At 45.4% G+C, this 23,774-nt stretch overlaps 6 protein-coding genes and 1 non-coding gene across 7 annotated transcripts; 1 reads left to right on the top strand and 6 right to left on the bottom strand.

The window, feature by feature from the left end:
- Window positions 1-23: 23 nt before the first annotated feature.
- On the top strand, window positions 24-756 carry Aspvir_001807 (O-methyltransferase; the record flags this gene model as incomplete). The annotated part of the gene is made up of 2 exons (XM_043273414.1): window positions 24-504; window positions 548-756. The coding sequence occupies 2 exons, from the start codon at window positions 24-26 to the stop codon at window positions 754-756; spliced, it is 690 nt and encodes a 229-aa protein (XP_043129349.1).
- Window positions 757-792: 36 nt separating this feature from the next.
- On the bottom strand, window positions 793-3,733 carry Aspvir_001806 (putative MFS transporter; the record flags this gene model as incomplete). Its single annotated transcript, XM_043273413.1, has 4 exons — window positions 793-1,420; window positions 1,475-1,889; window positions 1,934-2,468; window positions 2,783-3,733. The coding sequence occupies 4 exons, from the start codon at window positions 3,731-3,733 to the stop codon at window positions 793-795; spliced, it is 2,529 nt and encodes an 842-aa protein (XP_043129348.1).
- A 218-nt stretch (window positions 3,734-3,951) lies between these two features.
- Aspvir_001805 (cytochrome P450) lies at window positions 3,952-5,566 on the bottom strand (the record flags this gene model as incomplete). Its single annotated transcript, XM_043273412.1, has 3 exons — window positions 3,952-4,867; window positions 4,910-5,347; window positions 5,394-5,566. The coding sequence occupies 3 exons, from the start codon at window positions 5,564-5,566 to the stop codon at window positions 3,952-3,954; spliced, it is 1,527 nt and encodes a 508-aa protein (XP_043129347.1).
- Window positions 5,567-8,683: 3,117 nt separating this feature from the next.
- Aspvir_001804 (uncharacterized protein) lies at window positions 8,684-10,911 on the bottom strand (the record flags this gene model as incomplete). Its single annotated transcript, XM_043273411.1, has 5 exons — window positions 8,684-9,091; window positions 9,152-9,287; window positions 9,327-9,957; window positions 10,176-10,275; window positions 10,771-10,911. 5 exons carry the CDS (start codon window positions 10,909-10,911, stop codon window positions 8,684-8,686), a joined length of 1,416 nt encoding a protein of 471 aa, XP_043129346.1.
- Window positions 10,912-12,731: 1,820 nt separating this feature from the next.
- Window positions 12,732-12,815, bottom strand: Aspvir_001803. The gene has a single exon. It is a non-coding gene; the product is annotated as a tRNA-Gln (tRNA).
- A 356-nt stretch (window positions 12,816-13,171) lies between these two features.
- Window positions 13,172-14,566, bottom strand: Aspvir_001802 (putative endoglucanase; the record flags this gene model as incomplete). Its single annotated transcript, XM_043273410.1, has 1 exon — window positions 13,172-14,566. The coding sequence occupies one exon, from the start codon at window positions 14,564-14,566 to the stop codon at window positions 13,172-13,174; it is 1,395 nt and encodes a 464-aa protein (XP_043129345.1).
- A 1,183-nt stretch (window positions 14,567-15,749) lies between these two features.
- Aspvir_001801 (uncharacterized protein) lies at window positions 15,750-16,836 on the bottom strand (the record flags this gene model as incomplete). Its single annotated transcript, XM_043273409.1, has 4 exons — window positions 15,750-15,857; window positions 15,908-16,297; window positions 16,344-16,495; window positions 16,611-16,836. The coding sequence occupies 4 exons, from the start codon at window positions 16,834-16,836 to the stop codon at window positions 15,750-15,752; spliced, it is 876 nt and encodes a 291-aa protein (XP_043129344.1).
- Between the last annotated feature and the right edge of the window lie 6,938 nt (window positions 16,837-23,774).

Raw genomic sequence — 23,774 nt, 5'->3', positions numbered from 1 at the left:
ATCATCATATCGATCGGATCAAAATGTCCAACTTCCTCCAATCCCACCCCCCTCACATCCTCTCCCTCCTGGACCGCCTCCACGCAGAATCAACCACCCAGGAATCCTCCATCCCCCGATCAGCCTACACCACCCCGTCCACAGACTCCTTCCACACCCTCATGCGCGATAAATTCATCGCCCTCGAGCAAGACAAGTGCCACTTCATCTACCAGCTCGCCCGCACCCTCAACGCAACAACCATCGTCGAAGCAGGCACCTCCTACGGCGTCAGCACCATCTACCTCGCCCTCGCCGTGACGGATAACCTCGCCGCTGCGACTACCCCCGGCAAAGGGACGGTCATCGCGACCGAATACGAGCCGGCCAAGGCCGAGCAGGCGCGCAAGCATTGGGCCGAGTGCGGGGAGACCATCAGTAGCGTGATTGACCTGCGCGAGGGCGATCTGCGGGAGACGCTCAAGACGGACCTCCCTGACCAGGTCGATATGCTTCTTCTTGATAGTAAGTTTTATGGCCTGGTCGTGACGAGTGGCTGACGAGGTAGTCTGGACGCCGATGGCGCTTCCCACGCTGAAGCTCGTCCAGCCGAAGCTGAGGTATGGCGCTGTCGTGGTGGCGGATAACACGCTGAGCTCGGCGGAGGGATACAAGGAGCTGCTGGAGTATGTGCGTGCTCCTGGCAGTGGGTTTAGTACTTTGACGTTGCCGTATAAGGGGGGTCTGGAGATGATTGTTTACCTCCCGCGCCAGTAGCTTTTATTCTTGTGTCTCAGTATAGTGACGAAGATATTACAAAACATATCTAAAGAACGGATTCTCCTTATCCGTCAGATCATTAAACGCCACCTTATCCCGCTGGCTCTCATCCAGATCCATCGCCTCCCTCCGCCGATTCTCCCTCCACAGCACCACGTACAGCGCCCCCGCCGCCACAATCGTAACGCAGTAGCAGATGATCAACCCCGTCCACAGCTCCGGGTAATGCCGCGCCACCGTCTGCGTCTTGACCAGCTGCGGCCCGATGATGTTGCCCACCGTGTACGCCACAAACACCGTCGCCGCCATGACGGTCTTCTTCGTGGCGCCCGCGACGTTGCTCGCGCCCAGCGTGATGATCAGACTGACCACCGGCCCGAAGAACCCCGTCAGCGCGTACCCGACCACCGGCGCCGCGGGCTGGTACCCCCAGGTGGATTTCCAGATGAGCACGCACCCCGCGATGACGGGCAGGCAGCAGGCGACGAGCATGGGGATGCGCGTGTTGGGGACGCGCGAGGCGATGTACCCGCACAGCGGGATGAAGATGACGCAGATCCCGCCGACGGGGAACTGGAAGAGGATGGAGTCGAGGGTGTCGTAGCCGAAGGTGGAGACGATGAGGGGGCCGAACCCGGAGATTGCGCCGTTGATTGTATACCTACGATTATCATTATCAGCTTTTGCATTGCAGTAAAGAGGGGACGGGGCTTACGCGGCAGCCATCATGATGGCAATCAGGTACATCTTCACGTCCAGTGCGGACTCTCTAATCTGCGAGAGCTTGATCTTCTGGCAGCGCACGCCCGTTTGACCCCTGCGGAGCCGCTCGACCGCGACGACGCGCTCCTCATGCGTCAGGAACCAGGCCGAAACGGGCGAGTTGGGCATTGCGCAGCACCAGATCCCAAAGAGGAAGGTCAGCACGCCGGCGAAGATGTAGATGTACTGCCAGCGCTTCAGCGAGCCGGAGGTGATCTGTCCGAAGCCGTAGTTCATCGCGCCGCCGATGATGGTGAACCATCCCGTGCCGGAGAACCACCACGCCTGGCGAAGAGACTGCTCCTTTTGCGTGTAGTAGCCGCTGACGATGGTCATGAAGCCGGTGGGGACCACGCTTTCCACGAAGCCTGTCTTGTCAGACTTGCTTTCCTTCAGAAGGATAAAAACTTACCTAGGAAGAAGCGCTGAACGAACAAACCCTGCCAGGTCGTTACCCCCGCGGTAGCAGCACAGGTGAGAGCCCACAGCATGACGATCGGCCCAAAGACATGCTGGATCTTGAAGCGCTGCACGAAAAAGGTCATCGGGTAGAGACCGGCCAGCATACCAAAGTAGAAAATCGACGTCGCCCAGCTGAGCCGGGACGTGTCTTTTGACGGGGGCGTCGTGCTGTGGTCGATGACCACCAGGTGCAGGTCGGTGGTCATGCCGAACAGCGTCGCGCTTCCGAGAATCGCCTTGTCCCAGTATACGAGTCCATATCCGATCAGCATGGCCGGCATGAAGAAGAGGTCGATCTTGCGCAGGACTCGCTTCTCCACCTCTGGATCGATCTCCATTGCCACATCGCTGACTACCGCCAGCGCGGCATCCTTGTCGAATAGCTCGCCTTCGGCGCGAAGCCGTTCAGGGTCGCCTGTTGCGCTGGGAACTTGAATCATCTTGTTGTCGGTTGAGAGTGATTCCGTCCGCTGTACCTCTGGGTACTGGAAGCAAAAATGAAGAAAAGTACGTCCGGGGTTATGCGCTCCGACTGCACGGACTGGCAGACAGAAATTAGTTCAATTGATATCGAGTTAGACTTAGACCGGCCGCGGGCAACTTTATTTGATTTTTTACTTGCTCTGATTGGCCCAACGGGAATAGATGGGCCCTCGGTGAAAATGTTGGGATGGTGGAGTTGGCCGGCTTGGTCCTATACTCCTACATTTCCCGATGCGAGTACCACAGTTATCTATAGCTTCATTTTATGCCATGTACAGGAAAAAGATCAAGATGATCAATCATCAATCACAATTACCTCTCTTTTCTCCCCATTATCCTGGCCCTCCATAGCCCAACCGCCAGGAAACCTCTCCCGCAGAAACTCCCTAACCGCAACAAGCGGCACCCCATGCCTCATAGCCGTAGTATCATCCCACGACGAATGCAAACCCAGTAATACGCCATCGGTCCGCCGCAGCAATGGCGCCCCAGAATGACCCCAGTACGTCCAGGCATCGTGCTTCAAGGCGCCAATCTCCTCGTTATCATGTGGGTCAGCACCGGGTATCAACCCGCGCAGTCGACCTTCAGAAATCTCAATAAGATCGTAGGCTGTTTTCTGCGGGACGACCGATTCAAGATCATCAGAGCCCGGCTGTCCAATGCAGAGTATCTCGGCGTGGAGAGAAGATGATGGTGGTGCCAGTGGTACGCACGCGAAGCTTGGGATCAAATTCCCGGAGGCAGCCGGGGGCAGGCATTCAAGCGAAGTGATTTTGGCGAGAGCAAGGTCCCGCCGTGCGTCCCAGGCTATACACTCGGCTTGCACTGCTTGTCCCGTGAAATAGAGGAGCCATTTCCGCCGGTTCGAGCGCCACTCCGCCTCGGTCTCCCCGAAGCAATGCGCGCAGGTGAGGAGCCATCCGGCTGGGTGGATGCAGACCGCTGTGCCTGCTTCGTGCTGCGCGAAGATGAGAGTTGAGGAGAGGGCTTGAACGGCGTGTGCGCCGTAGCCTGCTGCGGTTGTTTTGGTGGCGGATGCGGATGCGCGTAGACGGGATTGCTTTTTGCGGAGGAGGGTTGTTTCTTTTGTGCTTAGATTCGGGAAACGAGGCAGGTCTGGGGGTATCAGGTTGATGGTTTGTTGTGGTTGACTTGAGCTGGCATGTGGTGTGGTGAAGTGGACTGGTTGACTCAGAGACACGGTGTTGGTTTCCGGGTGTTCGGATTCTACGCGACGTCTGCTGGATCGTAGAGTCTGAGGCATCTCGTACAGAGCATTCACTAGAAGATCCCCTTACTGGACGATATCTCTCAAGACAGGCTGCTGCGATATGAACTGGATGAGAGTTCAGGAAAGCAGCGCCAGGATTTAGGCAGCATCACATACGAGCGCTAGCCTCTTTGGGAATGCATCTCGATTGCATGGATGATTCACGCTGGTAAGATGCTATCATCTGAAGACTGCTCATGCTACGAGTCCAACTACCCGATGATCAGTCCGTATTTCCCCTTGCCCTCCGTCACACGGAACGCCCATTTAACCCCCTCATACTCCTTTCTGGCCATTGCAACCACTTTGAATTTTTCCGCAGGAGGCCTTGTCGAAGACGTAACAGCTGTCTTGTTGATCCTGGGCTCTTTCCACGCGCCGCCGAGAGGGACAATGTCATATCGAAGCACAAGCATGGCAATCAGAGCCAGGATCTCCCCCGTGGCAAAGTGCCTGCCCGGACAAACGTGCGGAGATGTTCCAAAGGACAGAAACCCGTTGGCTTTCTTGCGGCTGTCAGACTGGTTGATTTTGACAAATCGGCGAGGGTCGTATTCGTCCGCGTCGCTGCCCCAGATTGTCCGGTCGCGGTTGATCGCGTGTGCCGGCATCTGCAAGACTCCACCCTTTTTCAGAAGATACCGGTCATCCAGGATGGTGTCCTCAAAGATAATCCGTATAGGAACGGTATTAGAACGTAGCCGTAGCGTCTCCTGGAACGCCGACATTAGCAGCGGGCACTTCTCCTTGATCTCGGCGAGATCAATGGTGTGCACGCCCTGCGCATCAACCTGGACTGCACGCTGAGCAACTTCATCCCGCACTTCCTTGAGCAACTCCGGACGCGAGAAGATGTCAAACATGAACCAGAACATGGCCGGAACTGTGTTCGACAAGGTCCCCAATGCAGCAGCCGCCTCCAGGCGGGCAATGTCCTCCAGCGTGGCACCGCCTTTCTGCTGCGTCTCCCACCGAGCATACGTCAACTGTGACGAGTCGAGATGCCCACCAGCACGGTAGTAATCGAGGAAGGCTGCCACGAGTCGCTGCCGTGCCTTCCATGCCTTGCGCGCTGTGACCCTCTGCACGACGTCCATCAGCAGCAGCGCGAGATTCTCCTCAAAGTCCCTACCCAGTTAGCTTGAATCACAAAGCAGACTGAAAACGTACCAGAACGCATCCTGCAGCTCCTTGGACCGGTACGGATTCAGAGGCCCATACACCGCATCCGTACTGGAGACGGTGAGGGCCGCACGACACCACCCGTGAAAATCAAACGGCGCAGCGGTCGGCAAGTCATCAACGCTCCCGAGCAAGAACCCAATCACCTTCTCGTTCATCCCGTCCAATCCCGCTCCCTCGAGAGCCGGACGCATCGCGTTGACGACGTCTCCGTGCAAGTTCTCGCCCCCGGGCCGCTTCTCGCTGAGGAGCTCAAACCCGCGTCCTCTGAGGCCGGTCACGCGCCGCGCCGCGCCGGTAATGGCGGGCTCAAATGACATGGTACGGTGATGGCGCCGGGCAGCAATGACTAGATTCGCGGTGGCGATGACATAGATTTTGGTGAAGAGCACGTCCATGGTGAAGGCATCGAGGCCGTGTTTTGCGCTATTCCTGTTAGTTTGAGGCTTGTGGTAAGGGTGATGGAGCATACGTCTGCAACGCGTAGTAGTCGACTCCATGACGAATGAAGCCGATCATATGGCCGATGAATGGGATGCCATTGTGGACTACGGGGGGTTCGCGCGGATCATGTCTGATGCGGAGAATGAGAGCAGATCCCGCGATGATGAGGAGGGTCACCACAACCAAGGACAGATTGTCCATGGTAAGTCCAGATTGAGCAATCAGTGTAGTGGATAATGCCAGCTGGGATCTGTAGATGGGAGAGTTGCAAATGGAGATGTTGTGTTGTGTGTTGTTACTGGAAGAAGATTATGCCTCTAACTGGATTAGGTAAGCATATACACTGCAGAGTGCATATTGAAGATTTAATAATAATGAATAGAAATACCATTCACTCACGGATATTGGGCTGTGAGTGAGTCGAATGAAATAATTAAGTGCTACTAGGATCAAAAGTGAGTCATCCAGTGTTAATCCCCAAGCCCTGGTTCTTCCCACTGATATATATCATGATCACCTGCTTGACTGCTTTCTGTCAGTTTTGCTTCATGTACGTTTAATATCTTGGATTGTAATGGAGGACTTAATGCAAACTCCTACTGAAGGAATGCTCATATCAATGAGACCTGGGTGAACTTACAATGAAGGAATTTGGCGTCGAGAACTGGGCTACTTCTATCATGACTGGAAAGGAGACAAGAGACGATCGACTTTTGAGCGAATCCAGAGTCATCCCGGCGCCAGTACCTGTGTTTTTTTTCTTCTCTTTACAGAGCATAACCCTCTAAGAATGCTCTGCTAATGGGAATCAGAGAGGAAGGATTCGACGATTGGCCAGAGTTGAATGAATCAGAAACTAACCTTCAATTAGCGCAGGGCTTCGGCCTAGGGAGCCTGGGCGCATTTCGTAACATTTGACTGGCCAGTATTGAATAAATCTGATTGATCTGCCTATCAAATACCATCTCTAGCCGGTTGTGCATAAGGCTAGAGGGAGATGTCCACCCTTTTCCTAGGTGCATTTGTATTATGTGATTAGTCGATATTGAAATCTGCCTATCAAATGTCTTTCCTGGCAGGCTGTGTACAAGTCTAGGGAGATGTACAGGAGACCCATGTACAAGCACTGCCAACGTAGCATTGGTCCCTGTAACTGGTTACTGTCCAGTGTACATAGTGAGATTCTATTTATAAAGACATTCGCTCGAAGCGGAGAAGGAATAGGTCAGTTTCTCCATTACTCCAGGCAAGCGCATTGATCATCCAGAATGCCATCACAAGTAGAATAATCATGGCAGCCAGTTCATACGCGAGACTTGACAAGGTGGTCACTTTCCAGTTTATGTTCATACGAACAACTGGACGAAGATGCACAGTCACAGCAAAGTCACAGGACTGGAAGACATCCCAGTCCATACCCTGCTGAGCAAGAGAAGAAGGAACAGCCTCCTTACAAGTTATATGTAACTAGGTTATCAACTCCTTATTATTAAATAAAAACCCCTAGTGGCACAAACTCTCACCTCTTCTGCTTTTCTTTAAACTAAATCTTTCATAAATAAGCCATGGGAACTCAACAGCTGAAGGTAACTAAGGGTGTATAGATCCCAAAGGAATTAAAAGAGTTCTGATACAATCAAAAAGCACTTAAAAATAGAGCTAATTATCATGAAGATAAGTCAACTTAAAGACATGAGCTGCCAGCCACTGCCAGGAATGGGATGCAATCATATGATACTATATTAGACTATCACTTATGCATCATTTGGTACATTTTTGATCCTTCCCAGCCTTCCTTAGAGCAACAGCTTAGGACATTATATTTAATATATATTTCTGGAAACACTGCCGGAGCTTAAAACGTCAAAGATAACTTAAAACATTAGTAATGCAGTATTAGCAACTTGCTACATAGACACAGAGCCCATTATCAAAGTCTAAGTACTTAGGTCACTGTCTTGCCAACACCAGGCTCCAGTTCTAGCCGTGAGCTGTGAGCCAGCACAGCTCCCTGGTGACCAACAAGTCCCCCTGGCATTGGGGCTATGCATGAAGGAGCACATGATCTGGACATAATCCCCACACCTGATCGAGAGCCCAGATGGTCGTGGGTTTCTTTCCCATGGTCTACGCTTATCTCCCAAAGAAACGATCGACAGAGAACAGCACAGAGAGATCACAGATCTAGAAGACATAGTGTCTTCATAATTAAAAGCCATTGCACGCGGATCCATCGGAGACGAAGCGCATATTTTGATGATGTTGACGCAGATTGGGCCTGAGATCTTCGGCCTCAAGCGAAATCGGCTTTAAAACCCCTCTCCATCGCTCTCCGTTTCTTCTTTCCTGGAAGTATCCGCGCCACCATACCAGGGATAACAAAGGTGACTATAAAGACCCCAAGACAAAATGGTAGTGCAGTAGCCAGATACTGAGACAGTTGAACCTGCCCACCGTTAAAGATGTTGAGATTCATTCCATATACGGATGCGATGAAGGACAGCAAGAACAGGATGTTTATCATATACGCAATCTGATCAATTTTTGTTATAATATGCTCACCGTAGTGTCGATTCCAGCTGTACGGATTTGGAGGATCCGGCGGGCCCCCCGTCCCTCCAGAAGCGCCTGGACTATCAGAGTCGGGAATTGCATGCATTGGGGGGCAACTGTGGCAACGGAACCCGGGAGCTCTGACTACTGAGAACCAGCAAGGAGTCGCGTTTGGAAAGGAGGGCGTCATTTTCGCGCTGGAGTCGCTGGGCCTGTTGGATTAGAAATGTCAAATTATTCCTGATTAGTTCAGTGTCCACGTTCCCATGCCCCGGAAGCCTGGAGCGAAGGACGTCGCAGTCGTGCATCGCACGCTGCATTGAGCAGAAGACTTCATGAAGTTCCTCATAACAAGCGTTCGAGCGAATCTGCCAGAGGAACCTTTAAAGTAGACATATTCATGGATAGGCGGTGCCGCGGTGGAAGGTACTTAGGTGCCCACATTTGGTATTAACTTGAGGTTGTGACTTATTTTCACTAGTTATGACTAATTTATATTAGTAAGATAGCATAAATAATAGTTATTTAGTAGACTAAGACTAGATTAGATTAAATAAGAAGTATACTACTCTTATAACTTAATAAAACTTTAGTCTTCTTATTTTAATATTATTCTATAACTATAGTAATACTATTTTAGAAGAGGAGCGTTCTTGATTACTAATCTGTTGTGGAGAAGAAACCGATTGCGCATCCACTGTCAGGGAGAGTAGTCTAGACTTGCTGGACATGGTCTGTAGTACATTAGAGAATGTTTGTTTACTATTATTGAGGTGCAAGGCTCACCTTCAGGAGCCTTTCCAGGTTTCCTACGGTGAGTACTGCATTGGACAGCGCCCCTAACAGACTTGAAGCCTTGGCCCAGTAAAGGAGGTGACCTTCAAGAAATTTGTGGGTTAGGCTGCTATCAACCAGGTCATTTCGTTGCGGTGCCTCGCAAAGGTGGTCAACCCAGTGGATGCAAGAGTACTGTACGGAAGCCAATGGATCTGGAACTGGCATCTTGAGATCGTCGATGGAGAATCCGGGATGGCGCAGGCTGTAGATGTCTCGCCGCAGCGTCTTTAGCATGGCCTGCAGCGATTGTAGGGACATATCGCGATGGACCTCGGAGGTGCCAGTGGGGAAGATTGTGGTGGTTGCCATGTCGCTCATTAAGTAGTCCTTGGCTGACTGGTGGATAATATAGACTCGGTCGTCTCGCAAAGTCAGGAATGAGCCGCACATACTTACAAGCTCCCGAACTCTTTGCGCCTTATTAGAGATCTTTTCCGGTAGCCCAGAGAGCACGCCCAGCTCAAGTACATGAAGCGGACGATATGCCAGGGTGGCTGTTGAAAGCATGAGCTGACAAAACTCTGGATTTTGCCTTTTCAGTTGTTGGATTTGCTTCATCATTTAAGCATACAGCTCTTCCAAGCCTGTCGATATCTCCTTGAGCACGTCTAACACATCCCAGCTTGCAACCGTTTTGAGCTCCTGAACGATGAGGGCCACCCAAAGGAACGTGTCTGCAGCCTTCTGGCGCAGGATGTGTTGCACTTGATCTCGACGTGTGTCATTGTCTTGTAGCGATTCCAGCTGGGAGACGCTATCGTTGATATACACGCCGACGGCATGGGACACATACTCTGTGTTGGATTTTAGCTCGAGGCTCAGCTTCGTTTGCGAGTCATTGAGCTTCAGCTGCTGTTCAATGTCGTGCCTGTTGCGGGTGGAGATGATCCACTTGACGCGGGAAGCAGATGTATCGGTGCCTTGGCAGAAGAAGTATGAGAGGACAGTGGGGGAAGCCGACGGTTCTGCCTGCTTAAGCTCGCGGTCCAGTTCGTCGACAATGCCGATCAGCAACATGGTCTTTCCCTTGCCCGGATCGCCCTTGATCCAGAGCAGCCGGCTCTGGTCATCATTGCGCCATCGTTGGAAGTCGGAGTGGTCGAGGATCCACTTGTACGAGCCCTCCAGTAGGCCGCCGATGATGACGATAATTGAAAGGTTGAGACGTTTGGGAACAAGCCGCCGTGAGGAGATCTGCGACGCTGACGGCCGTGCAATGTAACCTCCGATGGGGCGTCAGACGGGGCGGAGGAGCAGAACATCGATGAGAGCAGTCGGTGAGATTTCGCAACAAGGGAGGTCAGCGGAATCGCAGAGACACGCAATGTGAAAACCAACTTAGCAGAAGGCGATCAAAATTGGCCTTGTAGCAGGATTCCCGGTAATTTTTTCGGGAAAAAGAGCATTGGCACGCAATCACACGATGTGGTGAAGGACTGGATCATGCGCTGTGTTTCTGCTCCTGGGCGATCCTGGGCGACCGAGGCAGTTTGCTCATGGCCTAATTGCTCCAGACAACCCTGCTATTATGATAAAGTAACCATGGAGCAGTTCAGCTCTTATTTTATTATTGGTTTGTTGAATTCACTAAGCAAGGGATCCTTACACCTGAGAAGCAAGTTTAGATTTACTATGAATCTGACTTGCTACTTTGCAGCCTTGCTTATTTTTATTTTTTATTTATTTTCAAAAAACAGAAAAAAGAAAAAAATCCAACTATATTGCTACTACGGTCTTGCTGCAGATTTGGTGAATTTCCAATCCAGTTAGTAACCACACACTCAGCTTACACCACAATGGTTGAAAATTGATGGTATATAATGCCCTTCAGCTCCTGCCAAGTTCAAGTTGGGAGTTCTAACCATCAATACCATTTCTCAGTCAATCATTCACAGCTAAAACTACGAACTACTGTACGTTTCAAGTTCTATTCTTCCATTTCTCTTGGACCTCCTATACTAACAAGGCTACGTAACAGTTCCAAGATTTTTCCTCTTGGCGCTATGAGGATCTACGCTCCGCTCATGCTTCTTGCTGGATGCTTCCAGGCAACCAGAGCTTCCTGGCTTGAGCTGATCAGCATAGGCTTTGACACCAGAGGCGTTTTCCACGATGACAATGGTCGCAGCTTTATTGATAGAGACTTCAATGACCATTGCCCCCCGCGGAACATCCCTGGCATCAAAGAGTTGTGTATGGACTGGGGCAACCGTCGAGGTCACCTCATTACGGACTCGGGAGCGCGCTACTGCTATTCACAAACGTCACGAGCTTGGATCAGAGGAAATGGCCCTGATCAAGGAAAGGGAGCCGTTTATTATTACCAGTGGTCCAATGTAGCCTGTACCTGGCTGGCCAAGAGAGCTCTAGTCAACAAGACCGAGACAGTTGACGAAGGCGGTACAGAGGAGGAGGAGAATGGGAAGGTTTTTCTTAACCCACCTCTCTAGAGCATAAAAGGACTAGAGCAAGTGGGTGCGAAATCCAAGGTCGATTTGGGGAGATCTTTAGAGGACTTGGCTGTTTTTGTGATTACAGAGTTGTGGGTCCTTTGATTGTGATTTGAGAGTACCGAAAGGAGGAGTAGAGTTAAAACCTTGTCTAGAATGGATAGAAACTGTGAGAGACTGTGTGGCTACTTTAAAATATTAACTTCAGCCTATAAACCTCATTACAAAGTGACTGGTATTTTTATCACATGTCATGTAGAAGCTACTCTAGTTATTCCTTCTAATAACTTCTCTATGCTTCTCAAGTAATCTGCTTATTTTTAGACTGACTGCCGGGACGGGATTTCCTGTCCCGTTTCCTGTCCTGTTCCAGTCAGCAGGATACAGTCAGCCCCCTTCTCTTCTCTCCCTTCCTTTGGCGACCCCAACTGGCTCAGGCAGCCAGTCGATTCGATTCCACCAGCTGGAGGTCAATTCGCGCGTGGACCAATCCCACTGGAAGCCACGAGATGATTACTGCGGCCAGCCTGCCATCCTTGATGCACAGCCCACACGCAGATTCCAGTTGGGGCAACTTGGCAACAGATTTCATTTCCAGAGTCTCAGCCCTAGAAGAAACCAGTGAAAAAGTTCCACCAGTGGGAAATGTTCATCATCCTAGTGGTCTTGAAAGTGTGTACTCAACTGGCGACAATGGCATACAGAATGACGCTATCACTGGCACCCCCTGATGTGACGAATGCTCTGTTTACAACGACTTTCGCCGGTGCCGGCTTGCAAAATTCACTAGCCGTCGATGGAGAACGTCAGTCCTGTCGTAAGATTCTTCTATTTAGGTGGATATCATAGTAGACGGGAATCTGGCTGGGTGCGCCTGAGATCATTCCCACCCTACTTGGGAATATTGAGGGCGGACGTTTTGCTGGTAGGTACCATCTCTCAGATCGCGGATGGGTAACAGGTGCAGGCACGTACTACCGGTATATGTACCTCTTGAGTGGAGAGGCAGGTACTCTGACTTGGAAGCGTGAATTGGGCACGGTGACGCCTCGATCAGAGGATGTGGAGGCTGTGGCTGCCGATAAGCAGAACTAATATTTGGGATCTTAAGGTTATGATTTCTATAAAGTTACTAATGTAATGATTGATCTAAGATCGCTTGATCTCTGCAATAGATAGGAACAGGAATAGACCTGACCCTCGCCTACGTCCCGAATTCTACAGTAGCATACAGAAACAAAAGAAGATAGATGCTGAGGAGCTGCGCCCTTATGATGGCAGCAATAAACAAGATCAGCCATGGTCATCAGAGCAGACCCAAGACATTGTTAGGGTTTCTTCCATTCAGCACAAGCGGTGATTCCCCAGCGATTGGGAGTCCCCTGTTATTGATTTGTAAGGTTGTCCATCACCATTATACAGTCTTCATTATCTAGTTCAACGAAGCAATGAGAAAGAAAAGAACAAGAATGAACCAACATCGATGGTCGAAAACTTGAAGATGTTAAGGAAAAGAAGAAAAAAGAAGGTCCCATCGGGAATTGAACCCGAGTTGCCGGAAAACTGACACACGTCAAAATCCGGAGTCATAACCACTAGACCATGGAACCAGTTGATGTCCATCACCGCAGATTTAGCAATATATAAGGAAAGCAGTCCTCGAATACCTTTTTCTTGCAGTTGATTGTATTGCTGTACTGGAATTGCACAAGAATAAATTAAGTGTGAAGATTTAGAATATCTCTACTACCTTAGTGGAGTTTCTAAGAATAATCAGGATTATGTTGTCACATTACCCTTATGCCAACTTTAAATTAATGCTTTTCCACTGATGGCATACGGGAAAATATACATCTAGCATGCTGCATTTTGAAGTTGCTACGAGATGCTCAATCTGCAGAGACTTCCACTAGTCGCTCTCATTGCTAACTATAATTGAAGGCACAATCTCTGCATTACCTAACGGCTACAGACACTGGGAGTACCATTGGTTCTGAACGTTGCAAGTGTAGGGCGACGCACAAGCCGTGGGTCCAGTCCAGCCCTGTCCGCCGCACTGTCCGTAGTGGGTTTGCGTTACCGCGGGCGCGGTGCTGGTAGTAGTCTTGGTCGACGTGGTCGACGTCTTGGTGGTTGTGGTTGTCGTGCTCGAGCCACCAGAACCCTTGCAAGTCGATCCGATATCACCCCAGCGGATGTTGGAGAAGACGACGTGGGTGGTGGGGATTTGCGCCTTGATCAGGTCCGGGTTCCCCTCGGTGCTGCTGCAAGGGCCAGAACTGCCGCTGTCGAGCCAGTTCATAAAGCCGCTGGCATCGTTCCAGATGCTGAAGGCGAGGACCATGCCGCGGCCCAGTGCCTGGCCCATGGTGGTCAGTCCGCCAAATGTGGCTGCTGAGCTGTCGACGGACGTGCACCAGTCCTCGGTGATGGAGCTGACGCCGGCGGAGGACACGGCGTTGGCGATCACCTTGCCGTTCTGGATGTACTGTCTGCGGATCTCGGTCAGGGTGCCGGTGGTGGTGCCGTCGTTGGTGACAAACTGCGTGGTGATGGTAAAGGGCTTGGAGGTGTCGACGGTGCCGCCGGGTCCCCAGTAGCCCTGCTGGCCTAGAGCGTATGGGTTGAAGCCACATCCGCCCTTGTCGCAGTCTGTCGCGCTGCAGGGGTGGGGTGTGTACGAGTTGGCGCGAGAGTTGGCCTCGAGGATGTCCATCTCGTTGCAGCAGTAGCTTGCGCCGCTGGTGTTGAGGGTGCCGTTCTTCCAGGCAATCACGGGGCACTGCGCGTCACAGTAGCCAGAGCCATACTCGGCGCCTCCAGTGTTGTATTCGTTGCGACCACCGGTGGCGCTCATCTCGGTGAGATACAGGGCACCGTTTTCACCGCAGGGGAGTGTGGACAGATCCACGTCGAAGGAGAGCTCCTGGCCTAGCAGCTTCAGCATGACATAGTTCTTGTCTGCCCCCAGGAGGTAGAGGCGAGGCGAGGCGTTGGTGTAGACGCCGTTGCTCAGGACATATTGATACATAGTCAGAGAGTCACCCGAGGTGGCCACACCGGCGCTGGTGTAGTTCGCCGGCTCGATCACGCAGTTCTTTGCGCAGGTGGCCTCATCAGGACAGAGGGTGCTGTTGACTCCGGAAGATGTGGTGCAAGATGTATACCCATTGACCGTGTGGATCCAGTGGTAGCCCCAATCAAGAACCACAGATGTATCCTGCGCGACGCAACCGCCAGCAGTGGTGCATTTGTATGTTGTAAGCTTGGGGTTACCAGCAGAGCTTGAGGCAGGTTGTTGCGCGGAAACGAGAGGAAGCAGGGCCAGCACAGCTGCCACAATGCCTCTTTTGGAGTCCATGTTGCTTTTGACAAGTATTAATGCTTGAGATGGGATGAGCAATAGTTCATCAACCCGGGTATTTATACCTAAGCCAGGAGAACCACCGACTAGACGGAGAAATTCTGCTCAAGGGATTTTGCAGAAGCGCCATTTCGCTAAGTCAATCTGCGAATCGGGCAGTATTCACAAGACAACCATTGTGAATGCGCTCGTGAATTGTAGATTGAGGTATGCGATAGACGCCTCCGTGTTTCATCTTGATGGATAGGACCATCAGTAATTAGACTGGCTTGACTTGGTCAAGCTCCTACGGCCCGCCGATCCGATTGTTGTCCCTCCTTTTCTGTCCAATTTGTCAATTTGACCATTATACCCCGCATCTTCATGCCGGATTGACTTCTTCAGACTTGGAACATGCAACGAGCTTCCAGATCCGGATTGGTAGTTGTTCGCTAAGGACACTTCGTTCGGCTCTTGAGCGCAGCCGCCAGGCACCGACATGCTTCCCCGCAGACACCATGCAGAAAAAGCCCCAGGAATTTCGGCTGTTTTGGATTAGGCTAGGCTTTTGATTTAGGGGGTCTCAGACCGAAGTCAACGAATCATGGAGATTCTCCAAGTAAAACACGCCCCACCTGCTGTTCCTGATACGGAAATTGAACGCCGAATAGCTTCATCACGGATGAATACAGAAACTTTGTTTAATTAACCTTGATCGCGGAAAGTGGTAATCACAGGAATGTATTGGATGCTGAATAATAAATTGCAGTGATTGAATTATTAATATTAGTACAATACAGTCACTAATAGTGCAGGCAGCCAAAATGCACTATGCATTAAGCTGCTAGCTAGAAGGAATACTTGCTGCAGAACAAATTAATTCTTGTCTTTAGCACTCTTGTGATATAATCTATGCAAGGGAACCGCCCTGTTTCATTCACCTACTGTCGAGTCTTAAAGGGAGAATTTTTACGCCTTTTCCTACACTAATATGACCGTAATGAAACCCGCACTATCCTAAATTGGCAGTCTAATGGGCAAATATTTCCTCTGCAATGACGGTACAAATTCTGGCGTCCCTGCAGCGACTTGAGTCTTGAAAATAAGGAGCGAGACTGAGAGCGTTCAGCACATTATGCCTGATTTTCAAGTATCTTCTGGCCTAAGAGTACTTGTCCGGAAAGCTCTCAATACCAGTTCATCATGATGGATAGTAGGACTCGAGAGGCTTGGCAGTTCCCAGCTTCGTGACAGAAGATCCCGCCTGGTTCAGTCGTTCCAACTCCTTCTGGCGCATGTCTTCCTGTATCTGCAGCACTGTCAGATCTAGAACTAAAACAAGAAAGGGAATGAACTAACCTGCACACGCGCGGGAGTCAGCATCTCCCTCTCCCTTGTGATCTTCCACTCCGGCAAACCCTCGGGTCGGCCGAGGTCCTTCAGAGTCTTCTGCTCTACAAGACTGTATTTACCGTCGGGTCGGTTATAGTTGAAGGGCTCCTTGAGAGAGACGGGAGGGTTAGTGATGATGCGGACTTCACGCAGGAGATTGCGCGATGCAGAATGCAACATGAACGGGTGGAGGAGGTAGACGTCGCCTGCTTGTCCGGTGGCTTCGTGGAAGGACTCAGACCGTGTGAGTTGGGGATCTTGTGCCCAGTCTCTCCACTGTTTGCCTCCCTCTGGAGGCGGAGGGGTTGGACCCGAGCGAGATGCGAGCGATGGCCATGTTCCTTCGGGGTGGTCGTACTGATCGAGTCAGTCTAATTCTCCTCATAAGGAAGCGAAAACTGACCAGATGCTTAGCTACAAGACCAATTCCATCGGTGCATATCACAGTTCCGCCTCTCTTGGACTTGATATCGCTGAATAATGGGATTACCAAGAGCGCTTGCTCCCCGCTATCCAGGAAATGCGTGAACCAATCTCCGTCGTTATGCCAGTTGTCTAACGTGCGGAAGTCCAACGGATCATCGGGTTTGTATTCTGGTCTCCCGAGATTGATGATCCACGAGTCCCTTGCACCAATCCGTCACCCGCTCTGCCCCGCCGACGAGCTCACAGATCGCATCCCATGCCTTTGGCGCAAAGTCTTTCACGTCGACGACTGTGTGGCCGGGCATGTTGACTCTTTCACTATTCCAAGTGGACTTGTCCTTCGGGGAGATGCCCAGGCGAGCCCAGATGGAGGCTGTCCAGTTGTCGGCATCTTCCTTGGTGAAACATTGAGGGATCTTGACGAAGCCGTGTTCCAGCCAGTGCTGCCTTTGTTCTTCAGTGAGAGGCATGACTTCTTCAATATCTTGGTCAAGCTATGGTCGAGGTCCTGAAAAGATGTAAGTATTGTCTCGATGAAGATAATCTGTATAGCATCATTTATTGCCAGCCACGTGGTGTCTTTAAAGATGGATGATACCCGGGATTACCCCACTCGAATCAACCATGGTCAACCAGTCAGATACATCTGGATAATCGGCGGTGGATTACCCGCATTTTAACCGGCTTGACTCATTTGATGCAATGGATTTGTCACCATCAAAGCTGTTGAGGGGTTATATGTCTGTGTGTAGGTCTACATAGTTACTACAGTCGTAAGTAAAGTCACCCTCCTTTTTGGTCTTGAGAAGCTGGACTGTAGGGACGCATTGACTTAGATGTGATATCACATTGCCAGCTTATCAACTTCATGACAAATTATGAGTTGAACGTTGAACGCAAAGTCATTTCCCCTGTCATTGTTCCTATCCACAGAATGGATAGCAAGCCTTATTCGAAGTCCTCGTACGACTTTCTTTTGAAGGACTAGTGGCTTGGTTTCGGCCCTAGACGCTATATTTCTGTGAATATTCTCTTCATATGGTGACTTCATACTCTCTTTGCTAGGCACTAGAGTGGATTGAATGGAATATTGGATTGTTTAGGCTGAGTATACAGCTTATAGATATAGCCTGCTGCATATTGCTTTCCTGCTTAGTACATTTATAGCATGCATCTAAGGCCTGTTAATGTATTAAGCATGCAGGATTCTGTTGACCATGTGTGTAGAGCGAATTTGGTTATGGTCACCCAGACAGAGTGCACTATTCTATGACCATGTATAATGTTGATCCTAGTCCTCTTCTAACTCCTAATAATATAAGAAAAATTCATATTATAGAGCTATGTAGCTTCTGTAAGCTTAGTTTAGGGGGAGTATATTTTATCTAATAACCTAGACTAGGTCTATAATTATTAATAGTAAGATTGCCCTTTTAAGCTCTATTAAATAGGATAGGCTTTATTAACATAGGCTATGGTTATGATGTTGACACCTAATCCCATGGCTCCCTATATAGATTCCCAGTGATTTAAGACAATAATTGATCCTTATCTGGCTGTCACTAGAGTTTCTACCATCCAGGTAGTATGTATGCTTGCCTTCGTTCTAATTTATCATTCACTGCCCGCTGGACATTTTCATTCATGTTAGTTGCTTAATGGCGTTAAAATGGCCCCCAAAGACATGGAAAGGGCAAGGCTTGGCCACGAGGCATGATCTGGAAATCGACATTCAACTTGCGGAACCTCTCCTTCAGTAACTCAATTCCATCATCCATGACATAGCCAGTTTCCTCTATAGCTTTCGGTATGTGGCCTAAGCAAGTCCAACAGCCAAGCCCTGGCTCTAGCTCTTTGATGGCAAAGTGTATACCTAGCTTCTGGAGATCAGGGAAATCTGTAGAGACATGCGCGGCAAGAGTCTCTAGCTCATGACACAGCATGGATGAAGACTGGATCAGACAGTTTCTGATATACAAAAAACAAAGGGATCGCGGTAGAACCTCCCATAGAGTGGTAAGGGGGATGTTCGTTCGTTCTTTGAAATCCATCAGGTTACTCAGCCGCATATTGATGGTTTCCAAGACTGGGAAGTCAGACAACGACCCGAGGAATCAATCAATCAATCAATCAAGATTCTATTAACCTGATGTAGCCTATCTATTGAAGCAATTAGCTATGCAGGCGCTTTGCTGAATGAAGCAGGAATCTAGTATCTCAACACCTGAAGCCCATAAAACCCATAAATGCAGAAGAAATATAAGAAATTAGTATATAGCCATATTAAAAGCAAAACATAGCTAAACCAGCCTACCACCAGGCTGCATGCCTCCCTTACACTATCTTAGTGTATCAGACATCTATCCTACCTCATTCCATGTAATTCTTCTAACTGTATTATGATTCTGTGCCTAGGAAGACCCTTCCTGGGCAGCTATGTGGTCTATTTAACCATCATCTTCCACATCTATTCTAGAGCCTTGTAGGAGGCTTCTATATTCCTAGTTCTACTTATCTACTATTTCTATATAGTGGAACTAGCTAAGCAGGCCTATTTAATACATAAATTTAGTAATATAGTAGATTACCTATAGGTTAGATATAAGTATATTATAGTCTAATAGTTTCCCCCAGAGTCCCTCTATATTATATAGCTTAGTAATCATCTTCCTGCAGGCTTCTATATATAGCAAACATTATAGAAGAATATACCTAGGGGTCTAGGACCCCTCTCTATAGCTGCATCAGTCCATATCATAGGCCTTAATCTTAAAAAGGAAGTATTATAGACTAATCTACATGGTCTATATTTAGATAATAATTAATATATATAGCTTTAGCAAACCTTTATATAAGCCTAGGTTCTTCTTATAGGGGGCCTTAATTAGCTACTATATTAGCTTAGCCCCTCTCTCTATCTCCTACTATTTCTTCTAGTGTTACTAGATTCATTAGTAGACAGCTTACTTAGCTACTATAGTAAGCTAGATAATTAGTTATTCCAGCCCTACTAAGCTTAATTAAACCTTACTATCTTATATAGTAGCCTCCTTTACTACCTTATCTACAGCCTCATTCCCTGCCACACCCATATAGGCAGGGATCTAGTATATCTTTATAGTCTCTAGAGCCAACCTATGCGCCCTTAAGGCCTCTATGCCCCTATATATCACTATTAGGATATATTAGCCAGAGGGGCAGTGCAGGTTCTGCACTATCTAGATAGTAGCCTAGCTATTAGTAAAGATAGTAAGTAAGCAGGGGCTTAGCTCTCTAGTAGTAGTAGTATATAGTACTATATAGATTCTATCTAGCTTAGTAATATATATAGTTAAGTCTACCTCTATGCCTAGGTGGTTCTAGTATATCTATTAGTTATAGGGGCAGATAGCTAAGGCACCTATATAGCCTTAGTAGCTACTATTATTAGTATAGATAACTATATACTAGTTATCTACCTCTTTATATATCTTATTATAGGTCTTTAGTACAGCTTTATAATCTTTAATTATGTAATAGAGGGGAAGCTTCTAGAGGGGGAGTATATATACTTTCTATATTTCCTATTCCTCTAGGTATTTTAGAGTAGGGGCTAGCAGGCTACCTCTCCTCCTAAGTATCTCTAGTAGAGTAAGGCTACTCTACTATATTTCTCTAGTTAGTTATAGCTTCTCTATAAGTCCCTAGGGGCAGGTAAAGCTTAGCCTTATCTAGATTTAAATAGTAGTTTCCTTAATAATCTACTGCATCTATAGGTAGATTAGTAGTAGGTATAGTTCTATATTTAGCATAGCTATAGTAGTCCCTTAGAAGGCACTACTAATTAGAATAGCTATATACTTCTAGATCTTAGTAAATTTATTAATAATCTTAGTCTATTCCCCTGCTAGGATTAACCTACTAATAGGGCTAAACCATACTATAACTCTATATAGTAGCTGTAGGATGACTATACTATAATAGATTATATATATAGCCTCTAGTAAAGCACCCTAGGTTAATCTAGTAATGCTTTATAGCACCTCTAGGCTGCTATTTATATAGTTAACTACCTTAGTATAGTGGATGCTAAAAGAGAGGGTCTTATCTAATTAGATGCTAAGGTATCTAGCTAACTTAGTGTCACACCCTGGGATCTGTCTCTGCTGTTCTCTGCTAGTCAACTACTTTGGGAATAAGATGATATAGTCCCTGGACTATATCTGATACTTGCCTGAGGCCTACCACCCTGGTAGCCTAATGATGTAATAATATAATAACCCCTAAAGGTTAAGGACAATCTAAAGGTAATATAAGAATAATAATAGTAGAGATAGAAGCAAGGCCTATTAAGTATATATACTTAATAATAAGAGAGTAATTAATAAATTAGACTAGTGAACTTATACTTAAGTAAGTTATTAATATTAAATATAAAGAACTAAACTAAGAGTGCTAGATATAATAATAATAAGTATCCTTATATAGTTCCTCTATTAGTAACTCTATTTATAACTCCTATTACTACCTCTATAGTTACTATAGAGTAGATTATAGAGTAGCTTACTACTCCTTATCTTAGTATAATCCCTTCTCTAGGGTAGTCATCATATGTTAGTATAGACTAAAATAAGTATCTCTAGTATAATTATAAATTATTCTACCTAATAATTCTAGTACCTAGAATTAGTTAGCTATGGTTCCCTCTTCTAATTCTGCCTATTATATCTACTTTATACTAATATAGCTATGTTATAATATTACCTCCCCCTCCTTTAGTATTTCATCCCTAAAACTTTACTCATAAGGCCTGCAGCCCCCGTGGTAAGTATTCTTTTATTTTTTTTTTTTATTTTAATATATTAGTATCCTTTCTGATTTTTATTACCATGCTAGTTAATAATAAGACTTATAAGAGAAATTAACTTATCTAGTATTATATAATTTATCTTAATAGTTTCTCTATTAAATCTCCTTATACCTATTACATTTATCAAGGTGTTACATATATCATAGATTTAAAAAGTTAAAATTATGCTGAGTATACTTAGAATAATAAAATATATAAAAAGTAATTCTATAGTAAACATAAGTAGAATTAGGTTTTAAATACTTAAGAGAAAATAAAAGAAGATATTTTAAAAATAGAGTTAACTTTACTAGTTTTAAATACAGAGTAATCCAGGCTTTTAGCTCACCTAGCTAAGATTTCTTTAAAAATATTAGAGTTAATGGCTTGTATCCATCACCTATAGAAATAAGATAAGATATTAAAGATAAAGAGTGGTTATATATTAAATTATAATACTCTAGTTATAGATTAATTAGATAAGGAGGATCTACCTATTCTTAATAAGAATCTATCCCTTACTACTATAGATAAAGGTCCCTCTTTAACTTAGATAATAAGTAATCCTTCCTTCTAGTTAAACTTTAAGCTCCCTTCTAGTAGTATTACTAAGTAAGTTAGTAGTAGCCTATTAGATTCTTAATAGATTCCTATATATTTTCTAAGGTATTATATCCTTTCTACTTTATAAGGTAATATAGTTTCCTACTAATTCTTTTATTACTTAGGATTTATTTAACTTTATACTCTTATTCTATATTATTATTAATTTCTATATTTTTAGTAATTTTTGCACTTTCCGGTGCTGGTTCTAATAATAAGATATGAAATACTAGATAAATTTTTAATATACTTTTTAGTAATTATAACTTATAGTTAACTGGTCCTTTTCTTTCTTTAATAATAAAAGGTCTGATTTTCTAATAATCTAATTTCTAACTTAGTTATTTTATTTTAATATTTCTATAGAGTAGGTAAACTTTCTCCCCCTTTTTAAGGTCTAGAGTACTCCTATACTTCTTATTATAATAAATTACTATTTTAAGGTTTATAAATTTAATATCCCTTAAGAGTTAAGTCCTTAAATAATTAATAGTATCTACTAAATCTATAGCTTTATCTATTATAGGTACTTTATTTCATAGTTCTCTAATTAATATAGGATTATACCTATAGTTAGTAAAGAATAGTGTTTCTCCTATTATTAAGTAAATAGCATTATTATATATAAACTATGCTATTAGTAGGTAAACTACCTAATTATCCTATTAGTAATTTATATAGTATTATAGATATTACTTAATAGTCTGGTTTATTTATTCTATTTGCCTATTAGCTTATAGATAATATATAGTTATAAGTCTTTACTTAATTCCCATTAAGTCCATTAATAACTGCTAAAATTTTAATATGAATAGTTTATCTCTATCTAATATAATATATCATAGCATCCTATAATTAATAATTATATATCCTATAAGTAAGCTTACAAGCTGTGATACTGTTATTATTATTATAGTTAGGATTAAATAGATAAATTTTATAAGTCTATTAGTAACTATCATTAGGTAATTATACCCTTTTGACTCTGGTAGTAGTCTAATAAAGTTAATAATAATCTATTCCTATAATTTCTTTAGTACCTCTAGTGATTACATCTTCCTATATAGCTGATGTCTAGCTAGCTTATCTCTAATATAAGTTTTATATTAATAAATATAGCCCTATATCTTTCTTTTTATATTTAGAAAGTAGTAGTTCCTTGAGATAACTTTAGCTATTTTCTTAGTTCCTATATAACTATATATTAGGTTATTATAATACCTGGTGATGATCTTACTTCTTATATATTTAGGTATATAGATAAGTCCTTATAGATATATTAACCCTTATTTATTAGTAGTTATGTACTTATTATCTGCTAAGTTTTTAAGTATTTCTTAAATAATTTTATCTTTTTTTATTACTTTAATAATTTCTTAAATTATTAGGTCCCCTTACAGTTTAATTATTGCTGTAAGAGTATAATAGTTATATACTAATAATCTATCCTCCTATAGTTTTAGTATTACTAGCTTAACTATTTTCCCTTATAATTTATAATCTAGTTATTAACTAAGTATATTAGCTTGTCCATTCTCTATTCCTTTATAGTAAATAATCTTAAAGTTAAACTATAAGAGTATCTTAGTCTATCTAGCTTATCTTCTTATTAGTTCCTTCATAATTATAAAGAATATAAGGTTCTTATAATCTATCTTTATAATAACTATATATCATGCTCCTTCTAGGTAAACTCTCTAGACTTTAAATACTACCACTATAGCTAGTAGTTCTTTATTATAGATATTATAGTTAAGTTCTGCTTAAATTAACTTCTATAAGTAAAATATAACTAGTTATAGTTTTCCATTACTTCCTGGTTAAGTTATCCTCATTCTAATCATATAATCTAATATATTAGTCTTAATTATTATCTCCTTCTCTGGGTTACTTTATACTAATATTAGTGCACTAATAATTTACTATTTAATTTAATAAAAAGCTTTATTATAGTTTTCATCCTAGTTAAAGTCTTTT

This window comes from Aspergillus viridinutans, assembly GCF_018404265.1.
Source record: "Aspergillus viridinutans IFM 47045 DNA, scaffold_10, whole genome shotgun sequence".
Taxonomy (NCBI): domain Eukaryota; kingdom Fungi; phylum Ascomycota; class Eurotiomycetes; order Eurotiales; family Aspergillaceae; genus Aspergillus; species Aspergillus viridinutans.
Note: the sequence above shows the minus strand (reverse complement) of the source record. Positions and strands in the feature narration are given on the sequence as shown.